Here is a 27627-nt window from a genome sequence, read left to right on the forward strand (position 1 = left end):
ATTTGGATAAAGAGGTTAAGTTCTAGAATCAGCTCGAGAGCAAAAGGCACTGTAACTACTCATTTTATCACGGCTATCTTTCCTCCATAGCACTCAGGTTATTTGAAGAAATCACACCCCAGCCACACAATTGTGTTGATACTGTGTCAGCCAAGCTGAGCAGTTCAGCTACCCTAAAGGCAAAAGCAGCAACATGGAAGCAAGCCCACATATGCTGAGGTTAAAGGTTAAGGTTGATGCTGGATTGTTTGAGGTAGTAATGTTAGTGAAGAGAGTACATTTCAAAACAGAACTTTTTCTTTAACAAGATTCTGTGTGGAAAAATCAGGCGGGCGTGGGTGCTTCCCTACATCCAGGATGGGCACTGATGGGTCCATGCTGATGAGGTGACTTCTAATTGCATGAGAAGTGGCTCCTTGCTAGCAATTGGAGTGAAACCATAAACAAGCAAAAATCCCCCCACAATATAGTGTGGTTGCCATTTATAGGGGCTTTAGTGAATCATACTTTTCAACTAGTTTAAAGGGGAACATAGTTTCTGCTTGATATATTCTCCTGGAATACCATATTATCACTGGGGATGTCTGTGTTTCTCTGGAGGGCGCGATTCCTAGTGAAGCAGGCGCCCTGTCCCATTCCCACGCATATCAACATGCAGTGTGGCACTACTAATCAAATCCACCTTCAGATGGATTACTACTCTGTTAGAGTGTAAACCCAAGGAGAGTGGGAGAACATAGCTGATTAGGCTGCCTCTTCCAGAGGTAGGAGGCAAATTCTGAAGACTTCCTGAAAATCTCTTTTGACTGACTCTAGTGCATAAAGGCCTGGCTCTTGAGTTTTTGCTGCCCTGGGCAAACTAGTAAATATCACCCAGGCAAAACAAGTCACTAAACATTTTTCTGCCCTTAATGTTTAGCTGCCTTCAAAGCTGGTGGCTGCTGTGTAGTTGCATTTGAGAAGACTCTCTGCCACTAAGCATGTCACTGCCAGCCTGTGCTGTAAGAGAGTCTCGCCTCTAAATATTAGACTTTTTCAGATGTGTGTATGTCTAGACTACATGTCTACATTATGCATATGTACCAGTATGCATCGGGGTGTGCATTTGTGTGTGTATATGTGCAGCTCTTTTATTCTATCTGTGAATTGATACTGCACTCCTCAGTGTAGCATCTGCACGTGTGTATATTCTGTGTAATGTGCATGAAGCTCCTCTGTTTGTCCCACATAGACCTGTGCCTGTGAATAAGTGTACGCCTATGACTGCATGTGTTGTCCCTGTGTGTCCATCACCCTGCCTGTGTGTTGTGCATTTGTGTATGTTCATGAGTCTGTGTTGCCTTTCACGTGGGTATTGTGGGGGGGGGGAGGAATGGGCACGCCTGGGTCACCCCTGTGTATTGGTGCACTAGGTGGGGGTAGGTGTGTCACTCCACAAATGCATGTGTGCTACACACGTGTAGCGTGTGTCCCGTCCCTCCTGCCCATGTGCCGAGCGGGAAGGCGACGGCTTCCCCGAGGCAGGCGCGGCGGGGCTCGGGCGGGCTGCGAGCAGGGCCGCGCTGGGAGGGGGCTCGGCCGGGGCGGGGCAGCCGAGGTGGGAGGGGAGCTGTCAGCCCCGGCGGTACCGCAGCGGAGCTGTCAGCGCAGCCCAGAGCGCGCCGAGCCTCGCACTGTGCGCACTGCCGGGGCGGGCGCTGCTGCGCCCTCTGCACGGCGGGTCCCGGCGCTGGGCTCCGCACCCCGTCCCGGGGCCGCTGGGCAGCAATGGGGCTTGCCTACGGGCTGTGAAGGAGACCGTCCCCCGCCGCCCCGTGCCACCGACCGCCGGCGCCGGCGCGCGAGTGAGTGCGGGCAGCCCCCCGCCACGGCCCGGCGGGGGCAAGGAGGGCGAGCCTTGCGCGGGGGTGGGGGGCCTGGGACCGGAGGTGAGCTGGGGCGGGGAGAGAGGGAACCGGGGGAGGGGGGCGAGCCCTGGGATGGGGGGCGAGCCTTGCAACCGGGAGCGCGGGACGAGGGAAGCTAGCGCGGGGCGGGAGGGCGAGCCCCGGGGCGGGGGAACCGGGCGGGCCCCGGGGCGGGATAGCCGGGCAACGCTTCGAGCGAGCAGGGGGCCGAAGGGCAGGAGCACGGGCTCGGGGCAGGAAGGGACAGACGGGGGCTGAGCAGTGAGGCGTGTGGGGCAGCCAGAGGGACAGAGCAGCCCCTGCAGGGTGGCGCATTCCCAATCCCATCCCGCCCTGGCCGGGCCAGCTCAGCTCCGATCAACCCTTCTGCGCCCTCCCTGCTGGGCTCCTGCTTTGTTTGGTGGTGAGTTTTTTTTTTGGGGGGGGCGGTTAGAATATTTCTAATCCTATTTGCAAAGGACACCCCCCCCCACGCCGCTTGCAGCTCATTTCGCCGGGAGCTGCTGATACATAACACCCAGGCTGCTTTCTGGGCTGTGCTTTATAGCCCCGCCGCCTTTGGCGCGGGACACAAGTTACCAGCGTGGGGGGAAAACAGGTTGGTGGAAGGCAAATCTCCTGCGCCGGCTGCCCAGCCTCCGGGTGCTCCCGCTCCCCCCAGGAACTGGGGGAGGGGGGGGGCTCAATCGGGGCTTCTCGTCCCCGGGATTCCGCCTCCCGGCGTGGGTAGGGGCGGCCGCCGCTCCGTGCAAATAGCAGGGGACACACAAGGGAGCTTCTCGGGGCTTGAGCAATGGAGGGCAAGAGCCTTGCTGGTGGGTTGCGGGAGCTGAGCCTCGGTAATGGGGGGAGGGGAACCACGATCCAGCGCCCTGCTGCAAGCGAGGGGGCCAAATGCACCTGAGTCAGGGGGAGAACAGCTGGATTAGTGGGTGGGTTAGGGGAGCCAGACAGTATTTCGGGGGGGGGCAGGGAGGGAGGAGGGAATCTGTCTCGCGCTCTACCCAGAAGGGCTGGAACAAGGCGTATAGTGGGTGTGCGAAGAGCCATTGACCCAAACTGCAAACCTATGATGGAAACCACCCTGCTACCCCTAGTTCTAGCATGGCTAGAGGCATGGGTGCTGAAGGGCCAGGGGGTCCCAGGCTCGCTGGTGCTTGGTACGGTGGAGCCTTTGGAGGGGTACGCTCAGGCTCCCCGTGTTTGGAGGTGCCTGAACCTCAGGAAGACATTGCTCACTGTGTGCTGATTTAGCGTTTATACGTGAAGATATTTCACAAGCGAGGGGCTCTCTCCACCCGCAGCCCGGGTAACCCCAAACGCTAGAGATTGTAGAAGACAAACGTGACAGAACTGCAGCCCCGGCTTTCCTCTTCTGCGCCTCTGCAGCTCCAGTGGAATTAGCCTGCTGGCTGACAGCAGGCTGGCGATAGGACTGTGAGGGGGATTAGGTTGGATATAGGACAGGGAGGGGGGCTGTGTGCAGCTCTGGGGAAGGAGGCTGGAGCCTGAACTAGGGGGAAATAGTGCAAGAGTCTGGCACACTTGGGGCTGGGGGACAAAGGAAAAGAGGTTGGAGCTAGGACAGAAAGAGCAGGTGGCTGCAGACAGGGTTAAGGGGAAACTAGGGAGGAGGCAGCTGCATATAAGACTAGGAGGACAGGGCTGGTTGGCTCCTCTTTAGGGCTCCATTCCCCTTGTGACCTGAGCACTTTGGATGCTGCACCAGAGCCAGAAAATCTTCCTGCTGTTCTGCGGCTTGCTCCTGGTGGGAGCTAGAGGATAATTGTAAGGGATCTGGGTTGAATAGAGAAAAGCCCTTTGTTGGGTCATCCCCATCATTGCCTTTGTTGGGGCTGAACAGTATTTGTTTGGACTGTGGGAGCCCTGCTCAACTGGTACAGCTAATGGTATGTGCATGTTACAGCTAATGGTACCTTGTGCATGTTACAGTTCAAGCCCGCGGCTCCCAACCTTTTCAGACCACTGTACTTCCCTCAGGAGTCTGACTTGTCTTGTGTAACACCCCCCAATTTCACCTCACTTCAAAAATCAGACATCAAAACACAAAAGGGTCACAGCAAATTACTGAAAAAATGCTTGCTTTCTTATTTTTACCATAGAAATTATAAAATCAGTTGGAATATAAATACTGTACTTACATTTCAGTGTATAGAGCAGTATAAACAAGTCATTGTCTGAATGATATTTATAGTTTGTCCTGACTTTGCTAGTGCTTTTTAGGTAGCCTGTTGTAACACTAGGCAAATATCTGGATGAGTTGATGTACCCCCTTGAAGACCTCTGCGTACCTCCAAAGGTACACATACCCCTGGTTGAGAACCACTGGTCTAGGGCAGGGGTTGGGTGATTTGTTGTCTAGTTAACAGAAGATTCTTATAAATGTCATGCCCTTAAACAGCAAATAGGGACAGGGACTTAGTACTACTTTGAACCCTTTGTTTACACCTGATCTAATGTTTATCCCAAAGATAACAGGATTTCTTATGTCAAAGCACTTAGACTGGTAAATCATTTCTGCAGTCTCTATTCCTGTATGTATGGTGTTTTACATGTAAGTTGGCTGTGATGTACTGTATTTGCATGTAGTGGGGAGAATTTGTCAACATCAGTGAAATTGCAATTAATCTTTCTGTAACAGAGTGGAGAGAGACAGAGTCCATGATTGAAGTTTTTACATTAATAGGGACATTCCTAGAAGTAAAAGCCAGTAAGAGAAGTGATCAAGTGCATAATCACTTCAGTGCAAAACCCAGTGCTCCTTAGACCTTGTAATTGCATGTATCTAGACATGGATGGATGATGTGAAGAACACAACTGAAAGGAATTCAGAATATCTAGAGTATTAGAAAGAATTTCAGTTATATTCAGCACTGCAAGGTATTTTTCAGATACAGCAATAGTTATTCTACATATTCCTTCTTGAATGGAGTCACAAATTCTATAGCAGCTGAGGTGCTGAGCTCTAAAAAGCATTGTGTTATTATGCAGAGTAAGACTAAATCACAGCCTCATTTTTGCACACATTGCAAAATCTTATTATTAATTATTATTCTGGAAATACATCTCTTCAGCGTCTGATCTCAGCTTAGCTGTTGCTGCACTGTTATAAGTCCTGAAGCTTATGCCGGAGATCTGATAAAAGGACTTGGTACAAATCTTATGTTATGATTAATTTCTAACTCATAAGCATCTCTACACAATGCTTCATGGTGGTGGCAGCCTTTTCTTTGTGGCAGTATCAGTGACTAAAACTAATAGTGAGGAAATCAATCAATGTGTCACTCACCGCTTGCAGGACCGCCTACTGGCCATTCTGGGGATTAGCTCTGCCAGCTCATGGTTTCCCTCTGGTGATAACCTCTCAGTCTGCAGCCCTGCTCACTCCCAGATCTGCAGTCTCCCCTTCATGGCTTGGCCCTTCAGCCAGGTCACTAAAGTCCTCCCCTTCCAGGGAAATCACAATCTTTCCAGACCAGCTGTATGGCTGGCATCTCCAACATCCTGTGTCACTTCCCAGTGGTTGGTAGGGAAACCAAGGCCCACTCTCTGTACTGGATTCCAGCCCAGGGATCCTATAACAAGCAGGTGCTGTCCCTATGCAATCCTATCCCTGGCTGCTGTTTCCTTGGGCTTCTTCCTACATCACTGGTTCCTATCCTCTCTGGGTTTGCCAGCCTCAGAGTCCCTCCACTCAGAGGAGTCACTGCAGTCTACTTCCCTGCACACTCCTGTCCCCAGCCCCTTAACACTCCTCCCTCTTCCCAAGGCGTTAACTGCCCTATTTCAGCAGCAGCCTTTCCCAGCAACAGCCACCCTTCTCTGCAGGCTGCTACCTAGCTGTATACAGGCCCTGCCTGTTCCTTTAGTTAGGGCTTTCTTCTCTACCTCCATTCTACTAGGTTTATTGGCCCATCTGGCCTCCATTAACTCCATCCACTCCTGTGTGAGGTGGACACCTCATCAGGCCATGTAAGACAGAACAGGATTGGTAGCTGTACCCCATGCTTTTATATAGGACTCTTCTTCCTGTTCAAATTTAGACAAGTTGGATGTTTTTACAAGGGTATTCTCACATGTAAAATGCATTGATTTTTAGAAGTTTAAACAGTTTAATAATGGTACATTATATAGCTATTTAATGTAGCTGAAGAACTTTATTTAGGTTGGGAAGTGTTGGTGCAAGGGGTGTTTTTTTGTTTGTTTTTTAAGTGTAGAGCACTGTGGTATCTTTATGTGAGCTAGATTGGCCAGATGCTCAGCTGAAGTCAGCTAAGGATCAGCTCAACATCTGTAGTTGTGGAAGTTCAGCCTGACCAAAGCATTATTTAAGATTCTTAAATGTAACAACTTTTGGAAGATAGCTTTTAGCCCTTCAGTCTCCTTTTAGCTGTTTAGAATTATGCTTTGTAATTGCTGGAATGGCTTGGTGTCCACCATTCCTCCTGTGAATCATATACTGGGACCAGACTCTACTCTCAGTTAAAAACAATAGAGTTAGTTTTGGTGTAACTGAGATCAAAATTTGAGCCTGTGTTTCTGGATATTCAGGCCCTTCTGATTTTGTTTGTGTGGGGGTACAGTTACTCTCTCAGAGAGGTATTGGAAATATATTTACTGAAGAGTCTAAAATATAGTGTACGTATTTCTTTTTCAGGTGCCCAGGGTTCTACGCTGAGTTAGACTGATGGCATGAAATTTAATTTTGGGGAAGGGTCAGTTAAAAATAATTCTACAATAGGTTTGCTTCTGTGCTATAACTGCCCCATTGAAAGATGTTTTTCCTTAGGCTACTCCAACTGTGTTGGATACTCTGACACTACCTGTGTCTATAGTGGATGTGGTTTTGAAATCTCCCAATGTTGCATAATTACTGATGCAGTTTTCTCAGTGGTAGCAATGGTGGGAGCACTAATGTAGATAGTGCCCTGTTTTTATTTATTTATTGAATTTTAACCCTGAGCTCCTATAACCCTGCTCAGAGCAGGTCTACACGGGTGTTAGTGCAAGAGTGGAAGATTTCCCCCAAAAAGTCCAGTGTAGACAAGGCCTCTTTGAGTCTGCCCACTACCGCATGGCTGTTGTAACACAGGTTGGTTTGGTTTATCCAGTGTGGGCACGGTTTTTGCTCCTTCCAAAACAACCCTCTTGCCAAAAACATGTTTTAGACTTCCCATTTGGACCCATCTAAACTACAAAAGAAAACAGGTAAGGACTCTGCCATGTCCCTATACTATAACATGAATTTTTCGTGTCTGGTAGAGCTCTGTAACAATGTCAGGGACAAAATTTTAGCTGAGGTTTTAGACTGATTATGAAATGCAGTTAAGGTCCATTCTACACTGCAAGTTGTAACCAAGTTAGGGGCCAAGTGTGCTGTCTACCCTGTAAGCACAATCATGCAATTTAACCTGTTTACAAGTCCTTTGGCTTATAAGCATGTTTGGGACTGCTTTTAGACATTGTTACAAAGCCCAGTGTGGACAGGACCTCTGATAAGACTCAATAATACAATACACTAATGCACAGCTACAAAATGGGGAATAACTGGTTAGGCAGTAGTACTGCTGAAATGGATCTGGAGGTTATAGTGGATCACAAATTGAACATGAGCCAATAATGTGATGCATTTGCAAAACAGGCTAATATTCTGGGGTGTATTAATAAGTGTTATCTGTAAGACACAGGAGATAATTGTCCCATTCTGCTTTGCACTGGTGAGGCCTCAGATGGAGTATTGTGCCCATTTTTGGGTGCCACACTTTAGGAAAGATGTGGACTAATTGCAAAGATTCCAGAGGAGAGCAACAAAAATAATGTTTAGAAAACCTGACCTATGAGGAAAACTTCAAAAAACTGGGCATGTTTAGTCTTGAGAAAAGAAGACTGAATGGGGGATATGATAAGTCTTCAAATATGTTAAGGACTATTACAAAGGGACGGTGATCAACTTCTCCATATCCACTGAAGACGGGACAAGAAATAATAGACTTAATCTGCAGCAAGGGAGATTTAGGATAGATATTAGGAAATGCTTTCTAACTAGAAGGATAGCTAAAGCCTGGAATAGGCTTCCAAAGGAGGTTGTGGAATCCGTCATTGGAGGCTTTTGAGAAACAATTAGACAAACATCTGTTAGGAATACTTGGTCCTAGCTCAGCTCAGGGGGCTGGACTAGATGACCTCTCCAGATCCCTTCTAGCCCTACATTTCTGTGATGCTACAATACTGAAACTTGACATGAAAAAAACTCCCAGCACCAATCCCAAACTTTTCCCTAGTTGCTGTTGTAGATATTGTGGAGCTTTCTAAAGAGAACAAATACATATCTCCATATTATAGTACACAACTCTCCCAGAAGTCACTACTTAAAAAAACTCTCAATAGAGTTTGATGACTCTGGCTTTTTCTGAGTTTGATTTTGCTGGAGACTTCCTTCTCCAAAGAAACCTACCCCTTCCTGTATGGGAGATAAGAATATCCAAATAGGAACAGGAAATAAATGATTGGCTGACAATATGACTGATTACCCATGGAGTACAATCTCCATGGAAACAGACTGTCCTAGAATAGCTCAATCACATGAGGATTACATGACATGAATAAGGTAGCCAGAACTGGAAAATATCTCAGAATTGGACCTACTTGTATTTAATTCATTACCCTCAGGTCTTTGGAGAGCAACTAATCAACAAAGCTAGAATTTAAACCAATTTAGTATATGTGTATTCTAATTTGGATGCAATGGAATAATGCACATTTAAAGTGATCTTAATTTAAAGGGCAGTTTATCATATTCTTTCCAAACCCAGCAAACTTCAACCTAGAGTGAAATCTGAACAATGATCCACATGATCCATTGCTTGAATTTAGTTCCTGTGGTTTCCAATATTGCACAGACTCCTTTAAAAGTGGATTTGCTCACGTTGTTGTAAATGGGAGTTGAGGTGCTCAGCACTTCTTAGAATCGGGCCCTTTAAGAATTGTGTGTCTCAAAACATGTTAACCAAGTAACTATGACTTTTGGCTTCTGGCAAAGTTAATTACAGTAGTATGTTTTCTGTGTTTCAGTTACACCCTGGATTGTATTAATGCCTCTGCAACTGTAGATATGGAAGCCTCTGATCTACTATTGATCTGTTTTTAAATCCTGATTGGTAACCCTGCCTTTGCTACTTATGCCTGCTGAATTTAAACATGTAATTAAGTGGGTTTTTTAGTTTTGTTTTTCAACCGAGTGCAATGAACCCCAAAATGTGTTTCTTCTTCACTCCTGTACCACTGAGGACATTACCATTAAACACATGTACATTCTACACTGTGATTCAAGACTACTGAGCAACCTAGAGTAGTAGTCAGTGAGCTATCACAATTGTTCAGGAGCTGATCCTACATCTCTCAAATTGAATTGTATCTGGCCTAAATTTGTTAGTGCCAGCTATTCACCTTCCAGCATGGCTTGGCTCTAGAAGCATGGTTTGAGACTGATCTGAATTCTCAAAACCAACACTGGCGGCACTAATGGATTATAGGCATGAAATATCCCACGGTGTCTGTTAAGATTTCCTACCTGCCTCTGTATTTTATTCTCTGCAGTATGAGTTTAGTAGCGTTCTTTGCCTGGTGCGTTTAGATATTTAGTAGCCCAACCAGATGCCTGATCCAGCAAACTTACTCCTGTGAGTAGTGCTTACTCGGGTGAATAGTCCCATTGAAGTCTGAGACTTTATTGTATAGACTGCTCGTATGTGGAAGGGATTGTAAGATTGTATTCAGAATAGGTCCCCTTTTGATTAATTCCACTTTCATACTCCAGTGAATGTATCCAGTGTAACAACTGTTCAATTTAAAGGTAAACCTAGTTTATTGGATACTAAATTCCTCTTGATAGGGACTTCACAGATCAAGTGAATGGGTAGGGGACTCAAACATTATAAAAAAACAAATTCTTTCTACCAATCAATTAAAAAAACCCACAGTTTAGTTGAAAAATAATCATTAGCCCTTGTGGTGTTTCAATACATCATTACTCAAGTTAAGCCCATTTGTGTGATAACAGCATCTTAGGAACACGTCACAGAATGATGGAGGTAACCTGTTATTCCAGTGAGCATTTCAAGATAGTTGTACACTTTGTTTTGTTTGTCCAAACCATATTACTTAATTGTAACCACATTACTTTTTCATATTAATTTTTTACATTACGTATTTCTTCTTTATAGTACAGATGAATAGAAAAAGCATTGTGCTTCTGTATTAGTATATTTACTCTCCTGGTACATCAAACAGAAAATGTTGTTATTCAAAATCTTTGATCTTAGCAGGGACCTAAAATGGACATTGTTAATGACTCAGGGTAGTGGAATGAACATTAGTTTTTAAAACTGCTTGATATGTCCATGGTTACAGCTTTGATCATTACAGTAACATATAAACTAAGAAATCACAGCTCTTACGTTTAGTAATCACACGCTATTGTAGTCTGATGATAGTTATTGCAGTAGTAGAATTAAAAAAATATATAACTTTGATCATTATGTTCAATTTGATAACATTTTATAGTTACGTTAGTCCTTTTCCAAGTCATGTCAACTTATTTTCAGGTCTTCAACTAGCTTTATTTCTGATCTGCAAAGTATCTGTACAAATTTGCCAGTTTGGGGCTATTTGCCTGATTCTTAGGAAATCTGTCTTTATCAGTAGTTTGTTTTTTCCCTTGAGTTACATGTTCAATATGCCACATGGTGATATGCTGGTGCACAAGTAATGTAATAGCTTACATTTATATAGTGCTTTTATACCAAAGGATCTCAAAATACTGTGGGCTTATCCTTCAAATGCTTGGTCATGTGAATAGCCCTTATCACATTAATAATGCCACTGAAATCAACAGGGCTATTCCTGTTAGGGAATCAGGCTTCATATATGATCCATATTGGACACTTTTTACCCAGCCATTGAAGTACGGCCATCACTGGAATGGAATGCATGTTTTAAAAATGACAATTTTTTTAAACAATTATTTTGTTTTAAGAAGGCATGAAAATGAAGACCACTATTTCTCTAAAACTGCAGGGAGAATTTAGGTAGGCAGCATGTAACTAAAGGGAATTAGAAACTTTTGGTTCTGCTGGTGCATTTGTGTGTAATATGACTGGATATGTTGTCTTATAGAGAATTTAAAGTTGTTTACTTTGAGGATGCAGAGACCATGATGTTCCATTTTTGTTGTTTCTCTTGTTGGGTGGCTTTATATTTGTTAAGGAGAATGACTCATTCTTCTTTGTTCAGTTGATTATTAATGCTGCATGTGAGCAATGTACTTCTGCCATAGATAACTTTTGTAGTTAAGTATTCCCTGCAGTAAATGCAGAAGATCTCCGTGTGGGAAGGAATATTGTGTGAGGAGATGCAAACTGAGCAGAATGAAATTTTAACCCAACACGTAGAAACATGAGGGGAAAAAAAGTATTTAGTTTTAAATGCATACTTTATGTTCCTTGTATAAACAGTAACAATAGAGCAAAAGACTGGATCTGATTTACCTTAGACCCCCTCTGAAATGGGGGAAATTCCATGGAAGGTAATGGTCTTACACAGCTGTAAAATCAGTGGCTTGATTCTAGTATCACTTATATTGATATTGAAATCAGGCCCTGTGTTTATATAACAGGCAGTGTAATTTATACACATTTCATTCTCATCTTCTCTAATACATTTGATTATTAAATAAACACAGGTACTTTATCATTCATTGCTTCATAAATAATTCCTTTCAGCAATAATAAAGATTGTATTTGAAGCTGAATCCAAGTCCTGCATTTGGAAATATCTTCACATTATGTAAAAACAAAATGGAATTATTTTTAATCCAGCAGGACAACAATAGTTTTTATGGCTTAGGGAAGCAGTTGAGGCTGAAAATCCAGTGCAAATAAGAGTAAACATGTTCCTTGACATGAACAATTGAAACAAACTACTTCCCATGGTGTACAAGCTGTGCTTCCAGTTAAAATGAGATCTCGAAAGGTACTGTGTAGTAAATGATGTTTTCTAAGGAAAAGCTTAAGCACAGTCAGCTAAAATAAACAATTATTTTGTCACTTTATCTTATCATCTCAGACAGAAAAATGAAAACCCACCCAGCCATCGTTTTCCTCCTCCTCTTCGTCGTCAGTTATGGCTCTTCTGAAAACTCAAGTACGTCCAGAGGGTGTGGACTGGATCTTCTCCCCCAGTATATTTATCTGTGTGACTTGGATGCCATTTGGGGAATAGTAGTGGAGGCAGTTGCTGGAGCAGGAGTGCTGACGACATTGCTGTTGATGCTGATTTTGCTAGTGCGGTTGCCATTCATCAAGGACAAAGAGAAGAAGAGCCCATTGGGAATGCATTTCCTCTTTCTCTTTGGGACACTAGGACTGTTTGGACTGACTTTTGCATTCATCATACAGGAAGATGAAACAGTATGTTCCACTCGAAGGTTTCTGTGGGGAGTTATCTTTGCGTTGTGCTTTTCCTGTTTGCTAGCTCAAGCCTGGAGATTGCGTAAACTAGTTCGACATGGTAAAAGTCCATCTGGCTGGCATCTAGCTGGCATGGCAATCTGTCTTATGCTGGTCCAGGTCATTATTGCAACGGAGTGGCTAATACTAACCGTTGTGAGAGATAAGAAGCTGGCCTGCAATTATGAGCCAGTGGATTTTGTTATGGCTTTGATTTATGTTATGTTCTTGATGATGGTTACCATGGGAGTCTCTCTGTTCACCCTGTGTGGAAAGTTTAAGAAGTGGAAGAAAAATGGAGGATGTCTAATTATAACTATTTTTTTCTCGATTCTAATTTGGGTAGCTTGGATAACTATGTACCTGTTTGGCAATACTGAACTGAGGAAAAAAGACAAATGGAATGACCCCACTCTTGCCATTGCACTGGTGTCCAGTGGTTGGGTGTTTGTTATTTTTTACGCTATCCCAGAAGTTCATTGCACCATTCTTCCATCACAGCAAGAAAACACACCCAATTATTTTGATACTTCGCAACCAAGAATGCGTGAAACTGCTTTTGAGGAAGATATACAACTTCCTCGGAGCTACATGGAAAACAAAGCCTTTTCAATGGATGAACATAATGCAGGTAAGATTTTCCTGTATAAAGGACCCATACTGGTCTGTCTGTCTAATAAGAAAGAAAAGAAAATGTATACATTTGCTCAAAGATATTTGTTTTAGAGGTTGTTCAAAATGCCAGTTTTTCCACCCACAGAGTTCTTGTTCTTTTCAAAATTTCCCATGAAATTTAAATATTTTTGCGATGTTTCAAAAACTGTAAACTGAAAAATTCCAGAAGTGTGTGTGTGTGTGTATGTATGTTTATTTCAACTGTGGGCTTTGTTTCAAACAAATTATTTTAGTTTTCAAGGAAGAGTCAAATGAATGGCAAATATTCAGTTTTCATTTGGAAAGAAAAAGGCCACTTTCCGCTGAAAAAAGTTTCAGTAGAAAATTTGTAATTCGCTCTAATTGTAAAGATTAAGCTACAAGTAAAATATTTCCCTAATAATAGGACCTGAAGTTCACCAGAGGAAATTGAATTTATTCATGCTTCTTGCTCACTCTGCCTGAATTTTTTCTCATTTATACAAGCGTAAATAGGTAATAACTCTATTGAGATCAGAAAAGGAGTACTTGTGGCACCTTAGAAACTAACCAATTTATTTGAGCATAAGCTTTCGTGAGCTACAGCTCACTTCATCGGATGCATACTGTGGAAAATACAGAAGATGTTCTTATACATACAAACCATGGAAAAAATGGGTGTTTACCACTACAAAAGGTTTTCTCTCCCCCCACCCCACTCTCCTGTTGGTAATAGCTTATCTAAAGTGATCACTCTCTTTACAATGTGTATGATAATCAAGGTGGGCCATTTCCAGCACAAATCCAGGTTTTCTTCTCTCCCTCCCCTTTTTTTTTTCCTACACACACAAACCCACTCTCCTGTTAAGGAGTACTTGTGGCACCTTAGAGACTAACCAATTTATTGGAGCATGAGCTTTCGTGAGCTACAGCTCACTTCATCGGATGCATACCGTGGAAACTGCAGAAGACATTATATACATACAGAGACCATGAAACAATACCTCCTCCCACCCCACTGTCCTGCTGGTAATAGCTTATCTAAAGTGATCATCAAGTTGGGCCATTTCCAGCACAAATCCAGGTTTTCTCACCCTCCGCCCCCCCACACACAAACTCACTCTCCTGCTGGTAATAGCCCATCCAAAGTGACCACTCTCTTTGGTTAGTCTCTAAGGTGCCACAAGTCCTCCTTTTCTCTTCACAATGTGTATGATAATCAAGGTGGGCCATTTCCTGCACAAATCCAGGTTCTCTCACTCCCTCACCCCCCTCCAAAAACCACACACACAAACTCACTGGTGATGATCTTGACCAACTTGATGATCACTTTAGATAAGCTATTACCAGCAGGACAGTGGGGTGGGAGGAGGTATTGTTTCATGGTCTCTGTGTGTATATAATGTCTTCTGCAGTTTTCACGGTATGCATCCGATGAAGTGAGCTGTAGCTCACGAAAGCTCATGCTCAAATAAATTGGTTAGTCTCTAAGGTGCCACAAGTACTCCTTTTCTTTTTGCGAAGACAGACTAACACGGCTGTTACTCTGAAACCTGTCACTCTCCTGTTGGTAATAGCTTATCTAAAGTGATCACTCTCCTTACAATATGTATGATAATCAAGGTGGGCCATTTCCAGCACAAATCCAGGGCTTAACAAGAATGTCTGAGGAATGGGGGTGGGGTGGGGGGCTGTAGGTAGGAAAAAACAAGAGGAAATAGGTTACCTTGCGTAATGACTTAGCCACTCCCAGTCTCTATTCAAGCCTAAGTTAATTGTATCCAATTTGCAAATGAATTCCAATTCAACAGTCTCTCGCTGGAGTCTGGTTTTGAAGTTTTTTTGTTGTAATATTGCAACTTTCATGTCTGTAATGGCGTGACCAGAGAGATTGAAGTGTTCTCTGACTGGTTTATGAATGTTATAATTTTTGACATCTGATTTGTGTCCTTTTATTCTTTTACGTAGAGACTGTCCAGTTTGACCAATGTACATGGCAGAGGGGCATTGCTGGCACATGATGGCATACATCCCATTGGTGGATGTGCAGGTGAACAAGCCTCTGATAGTGTGGCTGATGTTATTAGGCCCTGTGATGGTTGCCCACATATCTATTCAGGGGACCAGTTGGCAACGGGCTTTGTTGCAAAGATAGGCTCCTGGGTTAGTGGTTCTGTTGTGTGGTATGTGGTTGCTGGTGACTATTTGCTTCAGGTTGGGGGGCTGTCTGTAGGCAAGGACTGGCCTGTCTCCCAAAATTTGTGAGAGCGTTGGGTCATCCTTCAGGATAGGTTGTAGATTCTTAATAATGCGTTGGAGGGGTTTTAGTTGGGGGCTGAAGGTGACGGCTAGTGGCGTTCTGTTATTTTCTTTGTTAGGCCTGTCCTGTAGTAGGTGACTTCTGGGAACTCTTCTGGCTCTATCAATCTGTTTCTTCACTTCTGCAGGTGGGTACTGTAGCTGTAAGAATGCTTGATAGAGATCTTGTAGGTGTTTGTCTCTGTCTGAGGAGTTGGAGCAAATGTGGTTGTATCGCAGAGCTTGGCTGTAGACGATGGATCAAGTGGTGTGGTCGGTGAAAGCTGGAGGCATGTAGGTAGGAATAGCGGTCAGTAGGCTTCCGGTATAGGTGGTGTTTATGTGACCATTGTTTATTAGCACTGTAGTGTCCAGGAAGTGGATCTCTTGTGTGGACTGGACCAGGCTGAGGTTGATGGTGGGATGGAAATTGTTGAAATCATGGTGGAATTCCTCAAGGGCTTCTTTTCCATGGGTCCAGATGATGAAGATGTCATCAGTATAGCGCAAGTAGAGTAGGGGCTTTAGGGGATGAGAGCTGAGGAAGCGTTGTTCTAAATCAGCCATAAAAATGTTGGCATACTGTGGGGCCATGGGGGTACCCATAGCAGTGCTGCTGATTTGAAGGTATACATTGTCCCCAAATGTAAAATAGTTACGGGTAAGGACAAAAAACTTGGTTTGCTTGTGTCAAAACCACTTGGTTAGCAAAGGCTGGTGCATGAAGTGCTCAGCATTCTTGGGCCACAAAATAACTGATCATACATTAAATACATGCCTTCTTTCACAGAAATGGGTCCTAAAGTTCTTTTCTGATACTATATACATAATGTGCCTGGTGCTTTACAAACAAGTATAAAGACAAAGGCTCTGTCCTGCAGTGTTTACATTCTGGATTGAAAATGTGTAGACCAAGAATGAAAAGCAACTGAATGGATGCTTTACAAACTGTACAGGCCATGTAAGGAGGAGTAGCTTTGTTTGTCACAGAAGTGCAACTCGGGTGAAATATGGCAACTGTGTAATGGTGTACAACACCTGTATGCAACATTTTAGTTGACAGGAAATGAAGAATAATAGATCCAATTGAAATCACAGTGAAATTGGCCTTAAATGACTATTCAGGGGGACAGCAAAAGTTGATTGCCTAGCAGAGACAATCAATAGCTAAAACCTGAACAATATTCTAGAGGAGAGGACACAGGGATACTTATGTGGCTGCTTATGGCAGAGAGCTGCCTGATGGAGACCCTTAGCGCAGTTTTAATTCTAGCTGGGTAAGAAGTAGGTTGTATATTTTTAAGGAACCAGTAGCAGATGGTGTCATCGCTGTTCTTTGGTTTCCTTATTGTTAAAGCCACTAAGCATTTTGGACCTGATTTTTTCCCTCCGACTCAGCCCATTTCATACTGGGGTAACTAGAATTACTTCACTGGAGTTCGCAAAAAGAAAAGGAGGACTTGTGGCACCTTAGAGACTAACCAATTTATTTGAGCATGAGCTACAGCTCACTTCATCGGATATGAAGTGAGCTGTAGCTCACGAAAGCTCATGCTCAAATAAATTGGTTAGTCTCTAAGGTGCCACAAGTACTCCTTTTCTTTTTGCGAATACAGACTAACACGGCTGTTACTCTGAAACCGTTCACTGGAGTTGTTAGAGACTAATTCAGACATAAGAGAACACAGAATTGGGCTGTTTAAATAGAGAGGTGATGATATTACTGTACTGTATTATGTTTCTCTAAACAAAAGCCCACTGTTGTAATGATTGTTTTGTCTCTGATAATAGCTCATCTTAAGTGATCACTCGCCTTACAGTGTGTATGATAACACCCATTTTTCATGTTCTGAGTGTATATAAATCTCCTCACTGTATTTTCCACTGAATGCATCCGATGAAGTGAGCTGTAGCTCACGAAAGCTTATGCTCAAATAAATTTGTTAGTCTCTAAGGTGCCACTAGTACTCCTTTTCTTTTTGATATTTACATGGTGAGGATTTGTAAACTTGTTAAATCTTCCAAATATATACACTTTTAAAATGGGCCATTTATCTCTGTTTAGAGATTCTAACATAGCTCAGCCAAGCTGATCCCTACTGTTGCAATCTGCTCTGGACTGGGTGTTTCCTTAATAAAATAGTTATATGCATAATTTTTTCCCTAGAATCATTAAATTGTATTATTTACTATAGCCTAAGCTGCATAGTGACATTTTAAAATTTGGCATTATATTTGCAATACAATCTTGTTAGGGAGGGAACTAGATTTTCCTATCTGATATCCCTGGTATTAGTTGTTATGATGAAAAACAAATGTTTGTTTGTGTCCTGTGGAGGTAAAGCTATGTCTTAATTAGAAACATAGTAGCTGCATTGCTTCAGTGTAGACACTCACTACAGTGAGGGGAGGGGTGACAGCTGGTCAACCTATCTTTTTAATGTATACCTGGCCTAAGGGTCACCTTGGAAGAGTATCTTGCATACATGTGTATTGTGAGAATGTTGGTAAAATACTTAGAATTTACACAAAACAGACAATGGTGATTAACTCCCAGCACTTCCAGCAAGTGAAATGTGTGGGAACTGAGCTACTCCTATAAGGAACATGGGATTTGGTTCTTACCCAAGTTTCCCAGACAATTTTAGATTTTTAATCTACAACTTGCCTATTGTTTTTAAAGTTTCTCCTCTGTTGTGTTAAAGACATACAGACCGAATGATTAGACAAATGCACAATTTAGGAATTACTTGCAGTAATAGGTTTTTAAAAAAAACTCAGACAGCAACATGAAATTTAATTTGACATTTTCCTGTTAAGATTTATTTGCAAATAGATATGTGAATTATATAGGCAGTAAAATAGATACGTAATACCTTAATTTCAAATGGTACACTGTAATAATCTGAAACTATTTCTTAGCGCATAGTAAATGCCAGTGTAAACATTTATGCTAAAACATTGAGAGAAGGCCAATTTATATATTAAAAAATATATATATTACTGATTGTGAGATGGACATGTTTAAAGGGATGTCTTAAATATTGACCTGTGAATAACATAATAATATGTAGTATTTAAATATTGCTTTTCATCCATCCCTTTTAAAGTGCTTTCCAGAGGAGGTACTAAGTATCATTAAAAACTAAATTTCACATATGTGTGTTTGCAGGGCCAGGGCCTAAAAATTATGTGTAATAAACTATTGTATGGTAAAAGATCAATATTGATCTTCATCTCTGTGCACAACTCCTATTGATTTGAGTAGCAGTAGACTGACGGCAGTATTCAGCCCTATGAATTATGATCAGTTTTAAGTCTTGCTGTACATATGGTGTGAAATTCTAGCTCCAGCGAAGTCAATGGCAAAAATCCCGTTGACTTCACTGAGGCCAGGATCTTACCCATTGACTGTAGCATTGTAACTTGAGTTAAATGGAAGAGGGAAATTCTAGTTCATGAGTGGCTGAAACTGGCATGTTTTGATCTACAACCTCATACCTATCAATAATAATACTGAGGTGTGGAACAACTGTAATGACACAGTTTAAATATACAAATGAAGGCATATTATCTGACTGCAGCTGAGTTCAGTGAAGCCTATTGTTCACCTTTGAACTTATCTGATAATGTATGCAAATCTCTGCTGCCTGACTGTCTCAGAGGTAAATAACCACACCTCTTAACTTCATCTCTCATTTAACATGTAAATATTAGAAGAAGAAAAATGATGCATTAAAATTCATGACTATCATAATGGAGAGATTACCAGATATTTCTGATCTAAACAGCATTTTCTTTTGCTTCAAGAAATCTTCATGATCAACCTATTCAAAAGCAATATTTGTGCAATATTTCTCAAAGTAACTATAGGAGATATTTGGAAAATCGTTATGCACTAGGCCCTCTGAAATAATGCTCAGGGGGTTGTGTTTACTGGCTCAAACAATAGTTTGCATGTCTTTTTTTCTGAATATGAGGAGATGTAGAAATGTTATTTTACTTTACCACTTAGTGTGTGGATACTTGATGGGAAACAGTAATGAAAAACACATCCGCAGTTATAACTGGGAGCTAAATTCTTTCTTCTTTTCTTGTGCCAAGCAGTTTTTCATTTTTTTAAAAAAAAAAAAAAGAGAGGAGTACCTTAGAGACTAACCACAAGTGCCACAAGTACTCCTTTTCTTTTTGCGAATACAGACTAACACGGCTGTTACTCTGAAACCTTTCATTTAAAAGTAAACTCGAAGATGCAACCCAAAATGTATAACTATAACTACAGAGGCAGAGTAAAAATGAGGGATGAAATCATGGCTTTAAGTCAATGGCAAAATTACCTCTGACTTCAGTGGAATCCAGATTTCACCCTAGATCACTCTTGTAATTTTTAAAAATATGTATTATTCTGACACATGAAAACAAGGGTTTGATTTGTTTGCATGAGAATAAAACTGTCTCTTGTTCTAAACACAGCTTTAAGAACGGCAGGATTTCGCAATGGCAGCTTGGGAAGCCGACCTAGTGCTCCCTTTAGAAGCAATGTTTATCAGCCAACTGAGATGGCAGTTGTGCTAAATGGTGGGACTGTAAGTATAAAAATGTGATAATGTACAGAGTCTTGGTTATACAGTGGGGAATGTGCAACCGCTACTTATTGAATGAACTTCTGAGTTTAGACTGCTTGTTCATATGAAAGAAAACACGCTATAAATGAAATGAAATCTCTAGTAGCAAGTATGCATGTAATGCTTCCATTCCCCTCTTGAGATTATTCAATTAAAAACATTTGGACTTCTTTACTTGGCCATTCAGTTTAGATTGAATGAACCAAGTTTTCTGCTGACTGTCCATATCCAGTGGCTCCTTTTGGATGAATGTAACACAGTGACAGTTAATAACTGTCTGATTTCTGCAAGTTACACTTTTGGTTACAGTCCAGTATATTCTTTGCAGCAAATAGCTGCTATCACATTTTCACTTCCCTTGTAAAATCTATAGTTTTCGCTATATGGTGAACACCAATTGAGGTGTACTACCCTTAGAAAGAAATACATAAGAGGGGCATGTAAAATATCTTTATGCTAATGTGAATTAATTTGCCTCAAACAATGGGTTGGCATGCTATTATTTGATAGATATACTGTTATTCAAGGTCATTGCAAGAATGGCTGAGAGATCTGATGCCAAACAGCCTCTTTAAATTTAATTCCCATTGTGTGTATAATTTGCACTTGAGGAATTGCATATAGTTCTCTCCTACTGTTAAGAAAAGGAGAATTTTCGCTCCCACATTTTCATGCATACCTACATGCTTCTTAAAAATTTACTCATGGGCAGGTTTACACTCATTTTAAATCATGAGCTGATTCCATAACTCAACCTGCACATTTAAAAAAAACCCACAAGGAAGCTGGTCTGACTGAAGATTTTTTGTTAAGTAAGTAGAGTTTGGATTTATTATAGGGAACAAGAGTTATTAGATCTCAGGATTTTCCTTTCCTGCATAGTACAGTGAGTGATACATCATGCAAAAGTGATGTAAATAAGCTCATTCCTTGTTCTCAGAATAACTTACAAGGCCCATAATGAGCACTATACTTTTGGGTGCCTGCATTAAACCATCCCTATATTCCCTTATACCAGAATAAGCAGCTTAGGGAAGAGGCAGTTTAAGGATGAAGGGTTAGAGAGATTTTTCTGGGGATAGGCACAAAACTTGTTCCTGGAGAATAAATTGCACAGTCAGTAAAAGATTATTACCTTAGACAGTAAAGCAAAAGACTAATATATACATATTCATCCCTTTTTCTTGTGGTGAGGTATGTGTATTGTACACACTGAAGATATGCTTTGCTGTACCATTTTGTTGTAGAACTGATAATGCTTTTACTACTAGACATGTAACGTAGCATATGTTAACACTGATTTCTGAATAGTCTGGAGCTCTTAGTTATGGGTTTATTATCCTTATTTCCAGATACCAACTGCTCCGCCAAGTTACACTGGAAGACACCTCTGGTGAAAGGCTATAGGTTCTAGAGATAAGAATCTTTGTTACAAATGTTATTCCCTGGCAGTGTGTCTTTCTAAGGGAGGAATCAATAATACCACAACAAAGCAGCCAGACATCCAGGAGCTTTGGAATCCTTGAGAGGATTTTATGTAAATGTGAATACTGTTGAACTGATGAGCTAATCACAAAAACAAAACTCTTCAAAATTCAAGATAAATTTAATTAAAAATAGAAATAGGCACACTTTGAAATGGAAGAGAGGACACTGCGCATTCTTAAATGTGAGATATAACCTGCCTGTAACTAGTGTGCGAGGCAAGCCTGATTTTGGTTGGTTTCCAGCTGTTTGCAAAAAAAACAACCCCCTCTCCTGCCCCAACTCTCCCATACCAACTTAATCCATGCTGCCATAAGAGATTGCCACAACAGTGTGAAAGTATGCAGGGTTTCTTCCTACTTTATTTTTTTTTCTCTTCAAGTGTCGTGAAGTGTCTTGGTTGCTTCATTATCCATCTCTGCTGTGAATGTCATCTAGGGTCATCGCCAGTCTCTGGCAACTAAATTACCATTAGTCAACAATGAGACATGATCCACTTAAGGGGGGTGGGGGAGGAGTATCAAATTTGGTTGTGGTGAAAGGAAATGACTGTACATGCTTCATGCAACTTTGTGAAGCATCTGTAGGACAAGAGTGAAGGCAGAGTCAGATCATCTCAGCAATGTAGAATCAGACACTGCAGTTCAAGATGCCCTGTTGATGCAGTCTTACTCCAGAGTAAAAGCAAAGAACCACGTGTTCTCAAACCCTCAAATTTTTTTACATATGTACTCTTGAGGGCACTAAGTCAAATTATGGAGGGCCAAGCTTCAGCAAAGACTCTTAGCTGAGGAGAGAATGTGGCTTGGGGTTGCCAAAAGGAGTCCCATAGTATGATGGATTAAAGGAAACCTACTGTATTACACAGAACTTAGTTTGTGTTCTGATGGCTGATCCTGTAAGGTGCCAAGCAAAAACTCAAGGGGAGGGGAAGGTACTGATCACCTTTCAGGAGGAGCTTTGTAATTTGTGGGATTGGACCCTCTCTTCCTAAAGTTGGAACTGGTGCTGTAACCCCTGCTCATGGGAGTAGCCCCATTGACTGCAATTGTTTGTACATCTTAATGTATTTGTGTCTTTTAATGCATAGCTAGTAGAGTCTCCACTCCTAGAGGTTCAGGGTTTTTGTGTTTTGGAGTTGGGATAAGGTAGCTTTGGGCTAAGGGTTTTTTTACCAAGGCTTATCTAGGCTATGTAACAAGTTCTTACTGCCCATTATTCTTGCCATGGTTTTTGTTACTTTAAAGCGAATCATTCCTTTATTATTTAGCATTTAATACATATCAAACATTGAAAGCATCATTGTATCCTCATTGTTTGGTCAACATTACTCCTAGCTTTCCTAGATACTAAAAGCAATTGTTTTTACATGAGGGTGTGGGTTATGTATAAGGGTGAAATTTTGCATATGTTGTAATAAATATATATATATTCTATTTTCAAATGAAAAATAAAATTATAATATACAAAGAAAACTGAATAGCTCAGTAGCTTCACAGAGGGACACTATTTGTTGCATACCACAAAAAGAAAGATAAGCTGTTTATTTTTTTAAAAGGCTCCCTGTTTCTTCTTGTACATCATTTCTACACTAAACAGACCTAATCCTGTAGTCTTGTACTCACATGAGTAGGCCCTATTGACATCAAGAGGTCTAATCACTGGTGTAAGGGCTGCAGGATCAGGCCCTAAGCATTACATACAAGATATATTTTGTCATTCTTGCCATGATCACCTTATAGGGTTTTATTTCTAACAGCCCTTCTGGTTCAGGAACCATACTTTTGTCATGCATGATTAAAGGAACATGTTAGATTCATATCTGATGTTCCCAATAGAGGCAAAGTGGAAGCATGTGCTTGCTTTTAAGAAAAAAAAAAAGTTTTAGTCTCTTGTTTAGGTAACTAGATTGTCTAAGAAACTGAGTAGGCTAGAGGTGGATATTGCATGCTATCCAGTAATCTAGAAGTACCTCTAGCTGTTAAAGTCGTGAGCAGATAAAATATTTTTGATAATTAATGGTTACTATCCCAGAAACTGCATAATTTGGAGTAATATAAAACCTAGTGATGTATGTCTGCAAAAGTTTCATTTTAAAACATCAGTTTTAAAAATGTTAAATTCTCTGAAAAGGTCTTTACTGTAAAAATGTATAAGATGACCATGGCATAAACGGGAGGGCAGCTTTCTTTTAAAAGATTCATCATGCTACAGCTGAGAAGTATACATTCAATACTATATACATTTTATAGACCTTAGATAAATTCTTTCCATGATAGTTATTTTGTAAACGTTTACGTGGTGTTCAGTTTTCTAGATGGGAATGGATTAACAAATTAAGGGTCTAGTCCTGCTCCTTAGGAAGTCAGTAGGAGTTTGAGGCCCTAAGCACAGACCGGGCTAGATCCTGCAAACCTTTGGTCACATAATCAGTCTAGGGTTGCCAACCCCCGAGGATTGGCCTGGAGTCTCCCGGAATCAGCACGACTCTCCAGGTGATTATTGAAAGCAACCCAGGAGATTTTAATAGGCTATTTTAAGAAAATTACATCACCTCATGTTGGGGGGGGGAGGGGAGGGGGAATATCCCAGAATAGCTTCAGTCAGAGTTGGCAACCCTAAATTAGGCTTTGTCTACCAAGTTTTGTTGACGAAATTTATGTCGACACCCAAAAGTCGACAAAACAAAAATCACCAAAGGGTGTTCACACTTGCTCCCTCTGTCGACAGATCATGTCCACGTTCTGGGCACCATCATCGACAGCATAAGCAATGCACTGTGGGTATTTTGTGGGACGGTGGAGCTGATTACCATAGCCACCTCAGCGAACTCTGCAAGCTGAGGCATGTCAAAGCAGAGCAGCAGTCTCTCCTCCCCCTCTCCCTGCGACAGCAGTCTGTCTGCTGCTGTGCTCCTAGTGCAGGGCAGAACAGGAGTATTCCAATGATTTGCTCTTAGTTCCCCACAGGGAACAGCACACTTCCTGCAGCTTTGAAAGGGGAGGGGCACATGCCTGCAAGGCAGGAGATATCAAAACACTGAGCAGAGCAATCAGGGCAGGCATTGTGGGATACTGGCGGAAACCAGTTCTGCCGACAAAACAAACAGTAGTGTCTACACTGGCTCTTTGTCGACAATAAAGGGAGGGGAAAAGAAAAACGTCTCTTGTAGGGGTGGAAGCTTTTTGTCACCGAAACTGGGCGTTTTTTCCAACAAAAGTCTCATTGCAGTGTGTATGCTCTCACTGTTTTGTTGCCAAAGGCAGTTTTTGGTGACAAAACTTGTTAGTGTAGACAAAGCCTCAGTCCCATTGAGTGGTCATGTGAGTTAGGACTGTTCACATTAGTAATAGCATGCAGGATTGGGTCTTCAATTTGGAGTGGCAGAGGTGTGTTAACTGATTAGAAGAAGGAGTTTATTCATTTTCCAACTTCACACAACTAGAATAAGCAACTTATTTTTGCCATTTGATAGTCTAATGCCAAATGCTTCAAATAACGTGTGACTGAAGGCACCTTTGTGTTAATTTATTTTTATTAATGTAAACAAGTTGTTTACTTCTGCCTTTTAGAATGTAGAGCATCTGTGAGCAAAGTACTATGTAACTGTAAACACAAATCTTTCAGGATTGTTATAATTAGCTTTTATACTATAAAAGCTACTATGTTGTTCCTTTTAAAATTACTAATGGTTATTTTCTTCTGGCCTCTTACCTACACAGAAAAATGAAATCTGAAAACATTTTTAAAACTTTGTTACAGAAAACGTTTCTGTAAGAAGTGGCTTCTATTCAATGACTAGAAAGTAGTTCACAGCCATACATTAAGACCCAGTCCCAACTGCAGTGGGAGTTGAGGGTGCTTAGCACCTCCCAGAAGATGTATAGCACCTGATAGGATGGAGCCCTAAGTGCACACAGTTGTTTCTATAAATAAGGTAGATGTCAACTGTTGCAGAGCTCACTAGTTTGTATTTAGTATCAGACAGGAATCATGGCTGGCTATGTTTGAGTCTAACTAAAGGCTGTGCAAAAGGGAGCGCTGTAACTTTTATAATTAAAAAATTGGACTATTCTACCAGCTTACAAGATTACCCAGCAGGTGCTTTTTATTAACTGAGGAGAGCTAAGGCTCATTTTTGATAGATAATATATATTTATTAAATGTATTAATGTGTGTTTTATAACGTACCTTTTTTTTCCGCTGGTTGTTGCATACTGATATCTTAAATACACCTCTGAAGGATTTTCAAGACAATCAATGTGTACCATAATGACTGTATATAAGTATACAAAATTAAAAAGGTTGTAAAGCATGGGCAAATGTTTTATTTTCAAAATGCTGTTCTTAACAAAAAATAAAGGCATTACTATTTACTTACAAGATTTGTGATAACTTGGAGTTATAGTTTACCTTAATCTTTAAATACCCCGTAGCCTACTGATATTAGAGGTAGAATTAGTCTGTGGAGTATCCCACCAAGTTGGTGACATTAGGTGAAATGGTACCAGTATTAGTTTTGACTATACATCTTATCTGGCACCATTTAAGTCAATGAGATTTTTGTCAGACTTAAATTTGTCAACTCTGTGCATTGCTTTTCTATATGTGACATTTAATCAGGTGCAAAAGGCCCACCGATGACATATCCACCAGGGAAACGAAATGGATAGTGGGGCAAACTGTGAGGCCCTTACTCAGGGCCTGCATGCCCATTGCCTTGCACCTTCTGTAGTTACCTATACCTATGCAAAAATGGGTCTAAACTGCTACCATTTTGCTCTAATCATGTATTGTCATACTCTCTTGGCACAGACAAATGACAACACGAGGCCATCAGACTGTTTTTAGGGCTGAGCAACCCTAGCTCTTGCTGACTTCCGCTGGAGTTGTGGATGCACAGCATATCTGACAGTTTGGGCCCTTGGGGTAGATTCTTAGCTGGTGTAAATTATTATAGCTCCACTGAAGCCAAGGGAGCTATACCCATTTACAGCAGCTGAGAATCTGCCCTTTCATTTTACACCCAGATCTTGTATGGGCAGAACTGCCATTTATTTCAGTGGGAGTTTTCTATCTAGCTGGAAACTTTTGCCGGAGTGTTTAGGACTGGGCATGAAGCCTTTGGCCAAACTCAGCTCTTGTTTTAAGGGGGCACAGTTCCACTGACTTCATAGTGTTCACTTATGCCAGGGCTGTATTTTTGTCCCTGATGTGCTGAATGACTACAGAACCAGGTCCTTATGTGGCCCTTCTTGATGTACAACACTTCACATATTAAAGCAAGCATGTAACTCTAGGAGAATTTCCAAATCAGATAACCATACAAGAAACTCAGTCCATGAGCTCTGTATTTTGTGGTGTTGATGAAACAAACAAAATCGAAACTCCAGAACGATTTGGTATTGGTTCTTCTGAGTCTAATTTGCTTCCCACTGCAACCATATAAAAACAAAAAATTAAATGTTTAACTTTCTGCAACACACACAGGAACTGAAGTCATTTCTACGTTTCTGTTGTAAGCATACTGCCTGCCTCAAACGAGTAACGAAACAATCATTATTTTTAGAAATGCATAGCATCTTTTTCCCTGAAAAAAGTTCTGTCCTCAGATCCTCGTACACAATCCTCACTGACATTCATGGGCACTGTGCCTATGTAACTGAAGGCAGAATTTGTCTTCTAATTAGAAGTCATCAGGATTGTTCACTGGGAGTCAAAGGTGAAAGCAGTTGAGGGTATGTCTACACTGCAGTTAAAATAAAAACCTGTGGCTGTCCAGTGCCAGCTGACTCAAGCTTACAAGGCTTGGGCTAAGGGGCTGTTTAACCGTGGCATAGACATTTGGGCTCAGGTTGCAGCCTGGTCTCCAGGACCCTGTGAGTTGGGTGGGTGGGTCCCAACGCTGGCCTCAGCAAAAATGTCTGAATTAAACAGCCCCTTAGCCTGAACCCGGTAAGCCTGATTCAGCTGGCACGGGCCAGCCGCAGGTTTTTAATTGCAGTGTAGACATACTCTTGAGTTTCTTGACTTTGATGAATTTTTAAATAAAAGCTAATGACAGATCAAGCCTTCCAGCTCACCAAATTTATCTGTTGTTTTCAGTCACTAGGGCCAACAGCAAGGTCAATAAAGAATAGTTTCCTCTGTGTC

At 41.6% G+C, this 27627-nt stretch overlaps 2 protein-coding genes across 8 annotated transcripts in view; one reads left to right on the forward strand and one right to left on the reverse strand.

The window, feature by feature from the left end:
- Nucleotides 1-27627, reverse strand: part of IQCK (IQ motif containing K) — a 210094-nt gene that overhangs the window by 92376 nt on the left and 90091 nt on the right. For 2 of the 3 annotated variants that reach the window (XM_073362280.2, XM_073362277.1), the window contains one exon: nucleotides 25796-26909. The exons of the other annotated variant lie outside the window; for it this stretch is intronic. In XM_073362280.2, coding sequence (XP_073218381.1) covers nucleotides 26809-26909 — 101 coding nt within the window. In that variant the 3' untranslated portion in view covers nucleotides 25796-26808. Of the gene's footprint in view, nucleotides 1-25795; nucleotides 26910-27627 lie in introns of those variants that run through there. 3 annotated transcript variants of the gene reach the window in all.
- On the forward strand, nucleotides 1645-25857 carry GPRC5B (G protein-coupled receptor class C group 5 member B). 5 transcript variants are annotated; one of them, XM_073362275.2, is made up of 4 exons: nucleotides 1645-1844; nucleotides 12051-13064; nucleotides 19838-19950; nucleotides 21342-25857. In XM_073362275.2, the coding sequence occupies exons 2-4, from the start codon at nucleotides 12059-12061 to the stop codon at nucleotides 21384-21386; spliced, it is 1164 nt and encodes a 387-aa protein (XP_073218376.1). In that variant the 5' UTR covers nucleotides 1645-1844; nucleotides 12051-12058; the 3' UTR covers nucleotides 21387-25857. The 5 variants fall into 5 exon arrangements, with proteins under 5 accessions (XP_073218376.1, XP_073218373.1, XP_073218372.1 ...); XM_073362272.1 differs by lacking the exon at nucleotides 1645-1844 and adding an exon at nucleotides 1851-1928; XM_073362271.2 differs by lacking the exon at nucleotides 1645-1844 and adding an exon at nucleotides 2063-2310.

The sequence above is a fragment of the Lepidochelys kempii genome, chromosome 10 (genome assembly GCF_965140285.1).
Source record: "Lepidochelys kempii isolate rLepKem1 chromosome 10, rLepKem1.hap1, whole genome shotgun sequence".
Lineage (NCBI taxonomy): Eukaryota > Metazoa > Chordata > Testudines > Cheloniidae > Lepidochelys > Lepidochelys kempii.

Excerpts from the sequence above, each read along its gene's own strand:
- GPRC5B (XM_073362275.2), top strand. The coding sequence starts at position 12,059 with ATGAAAACCCACCCAGCCATCGTTTTCCTCCTCCTCTTCGTCGTCAGT. Across the intron at positions 13,065-19,837 it reads AATGGATGAACATAATGCAG|CTTTAAGAACGGCAGGATTT; the intron begins GTAAGATTTTCC and ends TTCTAAACACAG. Across the intron at positions 19,951-21,341 it reads TTGTGCTAAATGGTGGGACT|ATACCAACTGCTCCGCCAAG; the intron begins GTAAGTATAAAA and ends CCTTATTTCCAG.